Genomic DNA, 12,163 nt, shown 5'->3' with positions numbered 1-12,163 from the left:
GAGGACTAATAAGGTGCACATTGTAGTTGAATTTGTGTGGGTGTTTTTATCTCCCTAACCAGAGATACTGAGGGAAAATTATAGTCAATTTCATTTTGTCTGTGCACTGTTTTAGGTAAATGTTTTACTACTCCTAAGGGGGACAACTCTTCACAAAGAATGACAGCAGCCAAAAACAAGTGGATTGATATAGAAATGGTTGTTATGTTTCATGTGTGTTCTTGTCCATTCATTCATTTAGAGTTATGCATATCCTCTTTTCTGTGGAAGGGAAAATTCTCTCTCTCATGGAACTTTAGCTCACTTTAGCCAAATTCAATCAATCCTCTGTATTTCCTTTCCCATGATGCATCACCTCCATTCCTTTCCCTGGGAATGGCGGTATAATTTCCTGAGGCAACTCGGTTGGATACTGGGTGTCTGTTACAAATCCTATACACATATTTTCATGTCCTGCTTCTTCTGACGTGGTGCACATCAAGGCTTGACATGGGTGGTCGTCAGGGGCTCCGACTGCACCCTGAGGCCATCCGGGAAAAGACTACAACTCCCAGGATACCCATCCTCCTCGCCCCGCCCCGATCCTCCTCCCCCAGCTAGAAAACGAGTATCACAGAGAAGACGAGGCAACATGGCTCCCGGAGGTGGAAGGCAGAAGCTTCACCCCCTTTGAAGCAGTGAAGAAGAGCAGCGGAGGGGAACGGAAAAAAGAGAAGTGACTACGAATTGTCATCGCTTTTATCTTCCCAGCCTCTTCTGAGTCTGGTCAGCCTCACCTCTGCTCTCCACCCGCACCCAGTCTGTGGTCTCCTCCCCTCCCCGCCCACGTTCCCTCGCCCCTCCCGTCGTGAACCCTTTCCCCGCCCCCCTCGCCCCTACCCCCCGCGGAGTGCGCACGCGCCCGCCTCCAGCTTCGCGCGGGGATCGCCGAGTGGCCCGCTTGCGCAGCCGCTGTTCCTTCTGCCCACGGAGGAAGCATGGGCGTCCAGGGCTTCCAAGAGTTCCTGGAGAAGCGCTGTCCCGGGGCTGTGGTGCCTGTGGACCTCCTCAAACTCGCGCGCACCGTCTCGCGCCAGCAGCAGCAGCAACACCTGCACCGCCAGCTGCCGCCAGCAGCCCTAGCGCCCGGGGCTCCACGCATCACCAGGGGCTCTGCTCCTCTGCCGCCGCCGCTCCCGCCCGCTGCCTTTGGCGCTTACTCCGGGGGCGCGGGGCCGACTCGGCACCATCACCCTGCTCACCATTTCCACCATCACGGCCAAGCGCCGCCAGGGCTGCATCCGCCGCCGCCCCCTCCGCTGCCTGGGGCTCGGGTATTGGTAGACGCGGGCTCGGCGCTGCCGCGGCTCTATGGTGGCTACCAGACGGATTGGGTTTGTGGCGGCCAGTGGAATGCCATGCTGGGCTACTTGTCAGCGCTGTGCCAGGCTTGTGCCTATCCGGGCGGCGACGGCCTGGAGCTGGTGGTCATGTTCCCTGGGGGCCTGGGGAAAGACCGACTGGCCGAATGGGGCCGTCGGTGCCAGGCGGAGCGGCAGACTGCGCAACTGATCGTGGGACACGTGGGCAACAAGGGCACCCCTCCACCGCGGGCCTGGTTCCTGCCACCTGCCTGCCTGAGCCACTGCGTGAGGCTAGCACTCATCCGCTTCCGGGTCAAGGTGAGGGAGGGGTCAGATTTTAAATGAAATGCCCCACACCTGTTCCTTCCAGACTAAACACCTAACCATTTACTGACTTACCTGCCACTCACCTAATCAGCTAATCTAATGGCGACCATTTTATCCACCTGTGCCCCCTTCACATGGCTTCCTACCAATTCACTTACCTACATGACTGTACCTCTATCCATGCCATCCTAGTAACCCCCTTTCCCTTTACTTACCCAAATGGCCTACCTGTTGGTTTTAGCAGAATTGACGCACAATTGCTCATGTTTCTCTTGCTATCATTTCCCTCAAACTGAAATATGTTTTTCTTCATTTTCCAGTTGACATTCCCTGCCGTATATCTCTTGTCAACCTCATGGCAAATAAAACAGATGTTAGTCAAACACCTTTCTTCTATATTTTCTCCCATTTGACCTAACGCTTTTTTTTTTTTATCCATCCATTGACTCCTTTTCATTTCAGCATGCTTTTATCTTGGCGTGCCTTAGCCCAAACAAACAAACAATTCACTGATTGAGTCCCTGTTCAGGAAGACGAGCAGGCTGAGTAGGGGGTTTCAAAGACTGGGGGTTTTCAAAGCCATGATGAGACACTGTTCCTGCCCTTGGAAGATCACATATGAAACATTTATTTCATGATGTAAATGCATGGTGACTATGCTTTCTGGTACAGACAGTAAGTACAGTACATGTTTGGCTAGGTGGGTGGGGTGATATCTGTGAGCTAAAATGATCCAGGGAAACTTCCTGAAGATGCCAGACCTTATCCACGTCTGTGAGAACTGGCTAGATTTGAATGCTTCACGGTTTTTGGAGGATGTTGTTTTAAATAGTTAAAGAAATTGAGCAGAAGCAAAAAGAAATGCCAAGGCCCCATGGGCTTAAAATGTAAGTCCAGCCTGAGTAAGTTGGGTCACTGCATATGGAGCTTGGGGAAAAGCTTGGCAGCATCCCCGGTTCTTGGCACCACTGCTGTTACACTGTTTCTTTCCCATACTCTTAGGTTTCAAGTCCCTACGTGTAGAGAATAGCAAGGCTTGAGAAGTAAGGAGGTGGGCAGGAAGAAGAAACAAAAGCAGCACAGGGTTAGGTAGCAAGAAACTGCAAACCTATTTCCCAACCAGAGTTTTGGGGGTTGTCCTCCCCGGAGTGGGGGTTTGGGGATTCAGAAACTAAACAGGTGGCAGCTGGTGGAGTAAGGAGGAAATAGAGATGGAAAGATCTGCTATGTAGAGAAGTTTACAATGGTTATAGAATGTGACTAGAATCCTATGATGCTAGATATGTAGAGCTCAACATCAAATCTATGCCTAGGCTTCATAGATTATAGCTTTTCTAATTTGAAAAGCCCATAATGGGCTGGGGGCAGAGCTTATTGATAGTGCCATTATTAACCAGGAGGCCCTTGCTTCAATCTAACACTGCATAAAAAAAAAAGTCTAATTAGGAGCTAACTTAAAATATAACTGTAACAAAACACCACTTGCCTGTTCTCCTGACTGAACATTTCAAAGCAGATTCATTTACAGCCATTCCTTCCAAATTGTTTTTAATGGCACCACCCAAGCTTTAAGGGATTTTTTTAAACCCCATTATTTACTTAATTTTTTTATCTTGCTATTGCTGGCAACTTGACTGCTGGCGCAAGTGATGACTATGTTAGTGGCAGGTTTTTTCCTTTCTTGAGGGGAGTGGAGGTTGTCCTGGGGGCGTGCTTTGCTGTTGGACTACACCTGCAGCCATTAAGTGCTTTAAAAAAATTGTCTCATTGAATCTTTGCAGTAACTCATGAAGCAGTATTACCCTGTTTTTCAAGTGGTGAAACTCAGTGGACCCAGGAGCTTTACACACTTGCCCAGAGATAACCTAGTGATAAATGGTAGAGCTGGGATTCTGGGATTTATGTCCATGTAGTCTGACTGAACAGCTTAGTATTCTTAGCAACAGTGTTCAAGGATGACTCTTTCTAAAGGCACTGTGGTTAGATTATTTCCACACTGGAAGAAACACCTCACTGGCACCTGGGTAAAAGCAGGTTCAGTTTATCCATTTTTGTTATTCCTTTCCTGAGTGCTTGCTGGTTAGTAAGTACTGTGCTTGTTGCAGAAAATTCACAATTAAAGGCTCTCTAGAAGGACAGGGTTTAGTAAAGACTGAAAACAAAATCCAGATACTCTGTGCTAATTGCACACAAGGAAAAAAAAATGTAGCCTATCTGCAGGGGACATGGCAGTTTCTTAGTGGGTGAGAAAATTTGGGAGTACCATTACAGATTGGCCATGAAGAGGTTGAAATAAAAAAGATGCTGCTTTTTTTTTTTTAACCCATCCATTGAATCCTTTTCATTACAGTTTGCTTTTATCTTGGCATGCCTTAGCTCAAATAAACAACCCACTGATAGTGGACAAGGGTATGGAGACATAAAGCAGCTTGTTTGTGAGCTCTGAGTAGATAACTATTTGTTATATTTACAGATAATACTTGCTGAATAGGTTTTGATTAATGGTTGGCAGGAAAGAGGAACAATGTAGGTTTATGGTTTATTTATACACTCCACCAGTCAAAAATTCAGAGAGCCAATTTTTATGTGTATTTTGTTGTATTTACCACAGGGTTTTTTTTTTTTTTTTGTTTTGTTTTTAAGACAAATTCACATGTATTCCATGTATCCTTGAATTTGATGTATAGCCAAGGCTGATCTTCAATTCTTCCTAATTGTTTTGCCGATACCTCTCAAGTGCTAGAATCACAAGAGTTCACCATCACACTTGGTGCAGTCTCATTTTTTAAAAAAAATATGAGCGATGGTCATGAGCAGTCATGTATACCTATATGATTCCAGCTACTCAGGAGGCTGAGGCAGGAGGATGGCTTGAGCCTTGGAGTTTGAGTTCAACCTGCTTATATAGTGAAACACCATTTGTAAGTATATATTCCAGCAATATAGAAAAAAAAATGATGGCTTAAATAGATCCTAAGAGAACAGATTGTAGGGGTGACTTCTAAAAAGTGTTAACTATGGTAGGTATGATGACACACATACCTCATCCAAGTATTCAGGGAGCCTGAGGCAGTAGTTCTGAGCTGCATACACGTTTCAAAAAACAAAAGTTAAGAGTGTGTGCTCCTCTTACAGAGGACCTGAGTTCAGTTTCTAGCACCCATAATGGGCAGCTTACAACTATAACTCCATCTCTGGGGATCTGACATTTTATTCTGAATTGCGTGAGCACTGACACACAAGCAAAATGTCTATACTGTGGCTATAAATGTAAACTGTATCTTAAGCCTGACTCTAGAATTGTTGTAAATAGTGTGGATGCTCTTAGTTCTCTTGGCTGTGATCAGCAAATTTTTTTTGTTGTTGGCATGATGAAGAATTTCTCGGATTGTTGTGCAGACATGAAAGAGTATGGGTCAATAACTGTTCATTGCCTTTTTCAGAGCCGCATTCTGTCTTGAAGGTGGCAATTTTTCACATGGGTGATTTGCATATGGAGCATTTCTTTTGTTTGAATATTAGTGCTTCAGAACAAAAACTGGATCTCTATTGTGCCTTGGTTTTGTTTTTTTAGTTTAGAAGTCAAGATAAGTCTTTATTTTTAGTCTCATTTTTATTTTAATAGAGAATATAAAAGTGGCAGGATTAAATACTTGCTAAAGTGCTGGGTTGTCTGTTTCATTCAAATTCGAACTTCATAAACATTTTGGTGACTATTTTTGACAAGTTTGTAATTTTGTTTGTCATAATTATTTGCTGAGTGTACCTTTGTAAGTGTGAACAACCAGTAGCAGGAAAACTTAGTAACCCTCAAGTTTCTGGCCCATTCTCCTCTAAAGGGTCTCAGAAATAGAGCAACATAGAGTAGGGTTAGACTGTTACTCGGGAGATGATGTGATGTGAGCAGGGGGATAGAAACTTTATTTAATGGTTATTGTAAACGAGCAAAAAGATAACCAGCAAATAAAGCCCTTTGCTTCACCGCAGTCTTAGAAGGAGGCTACGTGGTTGAAGGAAAGGGCAAAAGTTTGATTGTGTCAGTGGTCATATTGGTGGTACATGAATAACCAGACATTGAAAAATCTGACTGGGTGTAGGTGCCATTTGTGCTTCCCTCCTTCAGGAAGGAAATGGCTGATGTACCTCCTGAGAGCTTACTAATCCTGTCATCCAGACTCTGAAAAGTCCATGGTTCTTCTAAAAGGGAAATGATCATGAAAGTAATCACTGTCACTTCTTGAGTGCCATGTTGGGTATCAAATGCTTTTAAACACAGTGTTTTGTTTAATCCTCACAGATTTGCAAGATGCTCTTTATCTTCACCATTTTGAAATTAAATGCCTTAAGTGCAAAGAGGTAAAATGGAGGTCGGAGATATAATATAGCTCAGTGTTGAACAAGGAAGAGCCTGGGTTCATTCCTCAGTGTCAAAGCCAAACCAAACCAAACATACTTTGGTGCTGTGGATTAGCACCTATGCAGAGCTGGTACATATTGTACCACTGAACCAAAGCACAGGTCCAGTAATTTTCTTTTGGGGGAGGAGGTGGACTCTGGTAAGTGATCTGTAAAAAAAAATGTAAGATTTCTATTGCTTAGTTTTTGTGCAGAATCCCATGATGTTTCTTTTTTGAACGTCTTTTTGTGTAAGGTTGTATATTTTTATTGACTAAATGCAGAGAAACAGTGAGAATTGTTGAGCATTGCATTTGTGCCAGCAATGCTGAAATCCACAGCCCTGCCAATACAAGACAAATGTGTTAGTTAATTGCCAAGTGAGTCACACAGTGATGTTTAGGAATTCAGAAGTAGCAATCCCTTTCTGTGCACATATAATTGGTGTGTGTGTGAGGGGGGGGGAGTGTTACTGATGGAACCTGGAACCTCACACATGTAGATGAGCACATTTCCCTTGAGGTATATTCCTGGTCCCGTAATCATTACAGTATAAATTAATCTTACTCATTCTCTTTAAGCCATTATCCTTATCTGGCTTTTTTTTTTTGCTTTTCATTATTGAAAAAAAAAGACTATTCTCATCCCTCAATCTGTTGCCACTTAAAAGTATTTTTTCTATTTGATGAGGGGGTGGAGGTATGTGAGTGCAAATAAAGTGGGTGGGGTGTGTGTGTGCCACAATGTGAGTGTGGAGGTCACAGGACAAATCAGTTCTCTTCCACCATGTGCCTCCTGGTGAATGAATTCAGGTCATCAGACTAGGCGAGTACATTAACCTGCCTAGCCATCTCCCTGGCTGCTTATTGCCAGTTTTAAAAACACTTTAAAAGTGTTTCTTCTCTTTAAACATTTGTTCCTCTGTGTGTTAGTGTGAGAGTGCGCTATGGTTCGTGTGCAGCTGTCAGAGGTCAGGTTGTGGGAATCAGTTCAATTCTCTCCTCTGTGTGGGTTCTAGGAGTGGAACTCAGGTTGTTAGACTTGGCTGCAAGGACCTTTACCTACTGCACTATCTTGACAGCTCTAAATTAATTTTTTAGTTAGTATGCACAGTAAGGTTTCATTATATGTTCATATGTATACATCATATTTTGAGCATACTCATCCCCATCATTATCCTTGTTGCCTTCCCTGCTTTTGCCCTTCCTTTTCCCAAATAATGTTTTCCTGTAATTCATTTTTATATGCGCAGATACATGTGTAGCTTTCATGTCATATATTTTTGATCCTACATATGCAGGAAAACGTGATGCTTGATTTTCTGCTTTCTTGACCGTTACCTTCTTTTGTTCCCCTTGTTTTCTGTCAGTTCTCTTCCTCCTCCACATTTCCCTTTCTACTTCATGTCTCATACATACCTATATGTAAAAAATATATCCATATGTTAATATAAAACATGTTTGTCTTTATGAGTCTGGCTTATTTCACCTAACGTGATCTCATGTTGCAAACTCTTTCCTGCAAATGATATAATTTTGTCCTTTTCTCTGAATAAAACTACATTGCACACACACACATACACACACATACACACACACACACACAGAGAAGTATACATTCACCATGTTTTCATTCATTTATCAAGGAACATTTAGGATCATAGCATATCTTGGCTTCTTTAATATTGCTATAATAAACATGGATGTACAAGTGTCTGTGTAGTATGCTGACTTAGATTACTTAGGAGTGCCCAGAAATGGTATAGCTGGATCATATAGTAGTTCTATTTTAGTTAATTGATGAACCTTCATACTAATTTCAATAATGACTGGGTTAACTTACATTCTGCTAGAAGTATACAATGGCTCACATTGTGGTGTGTGTGTGTGTGTGTGTGTGTGTATGTGTGTGTGTGTGTGTGTGTGTTGAGATAATGTCTCCTGTTGTAGCCCAGGCTGGCCTTATATACTTACGTAGCCAAGGATATCCTTGAGTGCCCCCCCACCCCCTCAACATTTTTTAAGACAGGGTCTTGCTATATAGCCCCACCTGGCCTGAACTCATTGTACCTCTGCCTTCCCAGGCCTGGAAATGGAATTGTGCATCACCACATTCAATTTTTCCAGTGCTTGGAATCAAACTGAAGGCCTTGTGTATGCTGTGCAAGTTCTCTACTAGATGGGTTATGTGCGCAGCCTAGGCTTCCTGTCCTCTTCCCCCTTGCATCCTTACCCACCTCTTGAATGCTGGGATTAAAGACATGTATCACCTTGTCTGCCCAGAATATATATTTATACCAAGCTCCCTAGTGATGATAGTGGTCCAAGTTGTACTTTTTGTTTTCTTTTGATATATGAGAGAGGGTATCATTACCTATCCTTGCCTGGCCTGTAACTCAATATGTAGACCAGAATGGCCTTGAACTCACAGAGTTGCACCTATTTCTAAGAGTGCTGGATTAAAGGCATGTGTCACCATGCCTAGCTTTGCAGCCTTACCCACATCCTTTGTGGTTTGTTTGTTTGTTTGTTTTGTTTGCCATTCTGAATGGAGTGAGATGCAGTATCATTTTAGTTTTGGTTTTCATTTTCCTGACAACTAAGCATTTCCCCCCTGTATTTCTTGGTCATTTGTATTTCTTTTGATAATTGTCTACTCCTTTTTATTGGTTGGATAATTTAGGGAAGGGTTTGATGTCTATTGTTTTTATAATATACTCTTGGTTCAGTCCCCTATCAGATGTTAATACCACTGGGCAAGAATAAGTCTACTATCACAATTTTAACTCATTTGAAGCAAGCGTCAATTAAATACTGGCCAGGTTGACGTTCTCTGGCCATGTGCATTCCAGGGTTCCCAGAAAATGTCGATGAGTCATACCTGGCAGAGGCTTGAACCAGCAATCCCATCTTTTTCCCATCAGCTCCAATCAGGGACAAGTATATATCTTGGTATACTTCTTCCCTGCGTACTTTCTACCTACATCCAATCAGGGGCAAGTGTACATCCTGTTGTATTTCCTGCCTATGTAACTTGTTACCTCCCATAAACAAAAGCCTCCAACATTTCAGTAAGGGCTTGCTTTATGGATCTCTTAGGCACAGTAATTAAAACTTAAAATATAACTTTGGCTTGCACAGTCCCCTTGTGTTATATCCTGAGTCAAATTCTTGACTGTGACAGGTATCTGTTTATATTGAGATCTAATAACCATCAGCTTAATGGTACCCAGATAGGAATTATCATCTAGTTAAGGCGTTAATGATGCAAGAGCCAGCAGTCATTAGCAGTAGGGCCAAAGACCCTGTGATAGCTGACATCAGAGTTATTATCTAGGAAGTGCCTGGCAGTGAGAGTGAGGACCAGCCATTTATTTGATCTCAGGACCCCATTTTTGCAATTATTTTAGTATAGCCAGATTATCTGTAATTAATGGTTTGGATAGAAACAATTATCTTTAAAAGCTGTACAGTAACCTCTGTTTTACATAGAGTACCTTGAGTGCCTTATCATAATGTAGAACTATTTCAGCTAATAAATCTATCTGTTGATAGATCTGGGCCAATCTAGTTTTAATGGGTACCTTTCCTGGCATGCCAATTGACGTTATAGATAGCCATTTCCCCCCTATGCCAGGGTGTTCCCTTTTGAACTAACATTCTAACCTGTTGAGGATACGGGGTGACATACTCTCTTCTGTAACTACTTTCAGCTGCAACCAGGATGTTATTGTCAGGGCCCAGGGATGCTGAAATACCAGTCAAAGGCATGGGAGAGGAATAAAGCATCAGAAGAGGAATAAAGAAAGCATCAGAAACATCTGGATTGCTGACCCAGCTGAAGAGACAGGGAGCAATCACATCAGCTGAACTGATCCACATCAGCTTTCATCAAGTCGGAGCTCAGGAGTTTGCAGTCCATAATTGATTTGTATGTGTCAGCCAAGGGACCGACACATACAAACTGTGAGCAGAAGTTAAAGTTTAGAACCTTAAAGGAAAATCTTATATTTGGAACTTTTAGGCCCATAGTCTTAGTAATTGGGGGAGCAGAGGAGTCCCAAGATCAGTAGAGAGATCCTACCATCAGGAATAGGCAAGTGGGGAGTCCCCTTAACCTGTGAAAGGGGATCCAAGTCTGAGAATTCACTTCACTCCCAGAAGGTTACATGAATTTTAGTTTTCAAAATAAAAAAGATAAAAAAATTTAGATATATTAGCATTTACCAATCTACTAAAACCCACATTGTAGAAGAAGACAGTTAACAGGTGTCTGTAGGAAATCTCAGTATAGCAATAGCATAGATGGTGAAGAAGTCTGAAACATTTCCAGTTTTTCACATACCTTAAATAACTTTCTTATATCTTTACAACTTGCATTTTACATACCTTAAGTCAGAAGTTACTTAAGCTTGCACATCTTCGGACCTTTGTACACCTTAGAATACTTTCCTTGATCCTCAGAACTTGCATAGACTTCAAACCTTTTTCTTTCTATCTAATCATTTACAAGACATGAGTAATTATTACTGAGAATAGTCATTGTCAAGTAAGTTCTTGTAAATAAAGGAATGGTAAATTGTTACATCTGAAACCAATTATCCTTTCATATGAAGCCTGTTAGCAAGGCAAACCTGTGTGCCTTAACAAGAGACCTATAGATCTAGACAAGCAAGGCCTGAGCTTTTATATATGACATGGATTAACAAGATGGCTGCAGCCTTGGAGGAAGGAGCTGGTTGCCTGCTGCTGCCAGGCTGACAAAGCTATAGTTAGTTAGTCTAGCTGTCAATACCATCAGAGATCTAAGAAGGATCAATTATAGCAGGAAGTATAATCCAAACGGCTTAGGTATCCGTTAAAATGACAGAGATTTATCAATTCCCTAGATGTTCATCTAAGTCTCCTTTGGTCTCCATAGCTTTGTTTTGTGGCAGAGGTAACAGGACAGCTAAGCTAGTCTTTGTCCACCAGGCCCAGGAAACTTGAAAGCCTTTTTCTGTGGAAGAAGAACTTGGGGGAACCCACCTTCTTTTCCATTGTCCTGCATGTCTACAATTTGGGCAGGTCCTGGCATTGCCCCGTGGCTAACGTTACCCCACTCCAGGTGGAATCATCATTGTTGTTATAATTTAAGAAAAACATTGTGCGAGAGAAAGACACCATGCAACAGATTCAAGCAGTGCTTTTTTTTTTTTTTTTTTAATTAGGAAATGGAATAATAAAAGGGGGAATGGGAAGGAGGGATACTGACCTCCAGAAGCAGGATCAGCAGGAGAGAGGAGAAAGGAAAGAGGGGAAGAGAGAGAAGGATGGGGGTGTGGTCAGGGTCTTTTTTAAAAGGGAACATAGTGAATATGCACAGGTGGTGCTCTTAGTGGCTGCACTTGAGGGTGTATCTTGTTAGAACCCCAAGGACAGACCAGTACAGGTGCCTGAATACTAACAATTGTGCCCCATCATCTTGGAGACCTTGGGTCACTGCTAGGACCTGGTGTCTGTCATAGAAAGCTTTGTGTATTCATGTATTGCCTGTGTATATGTATGTGTGAAGGTGTCAGATCCCCTGAAACTGGAAAGGCAGTTGTGAGCTGCCATGTTGGTGCTGGGAATTGAATACAGGTTCTTTGGAAGAGCAACCAGTGCTCCTAACCACTGAACCATCTCTCCATCCCCTCTATTAAACATTTAAATTCAGTAGAACTCTGATAAGTGTGAGAACTATTATCTATTAAATATATCTGAGTGAAATAAATTTTTGCTTGTTTTTAGTTACTTGTTTTAGGCTTAACCTTGAAAACATATACAAGAGGCTAAATAAGTCTTATTTCTGTAGTTATTACATTAGTATGACTAGAAGTATAGTTCTGGACATATTAAAGAATTTGATCATTTATGAGGTGACTGACCATTAACTTATAATCTTAATTATCTTTAACAGTTAACAAGTTAGTAGCTTTTATAACAGTAGGATTTAAACTGTTAAGTTTAAGCCTTAAAAAATAACAACTTCTCACTGAAAGTCTTCTTTTACTATCAAAATAAAACTTAACTTACAAATTAAATCTCAATTGGAGACTGGCAACTTTACTTTCCTGG

At 42.1% G+C, this 12,163-nt stretch overlaps 1 protein-coding gene across 1 annotated transcript; it reads left to right on the top strand.

Annotated features, from left to right (window-relative positions):
• The first annotated feature begins 600 nt into the window (after nucleotides 1–600).
• LOC127218506 (constitutive coactivator of PPAR-gamma-like protein 2) lies at nucleotides 601–2,053 on the top strand. The gene has a single exon (XM_051179540.1). It carries the CDS (start codon nucleotides 978–980, stop codon nucleotides 1,686–1,688), a length of 711 nt encoding a protein of 236 aa, XP_051035497.1. The 5' UTR covers nucleotides 601–977; the 3' UTR covers nucleotides 1,689–2,053.
• Nucleotides 2,054–12,163: the final 10,110 nt, after the last annotated feature.

This window comes from Phodopus roborovskii, unplaced genomic scaffold, assembly GCF_943737965.1.
Source record: "Phodopus roborovskii unplaced genomic scaffold, PHOROB, whole genome shotgun sequence".
Lineage (NCBI taxonomy): Eukaryota > Metazoa > Chordata > Mammalia > Rodentia > Cricetidae > Phodopus > Phodopus roborovskii.
This window is presented reverse-complemented; position numbering and strand designations above follow the sequence as displayed.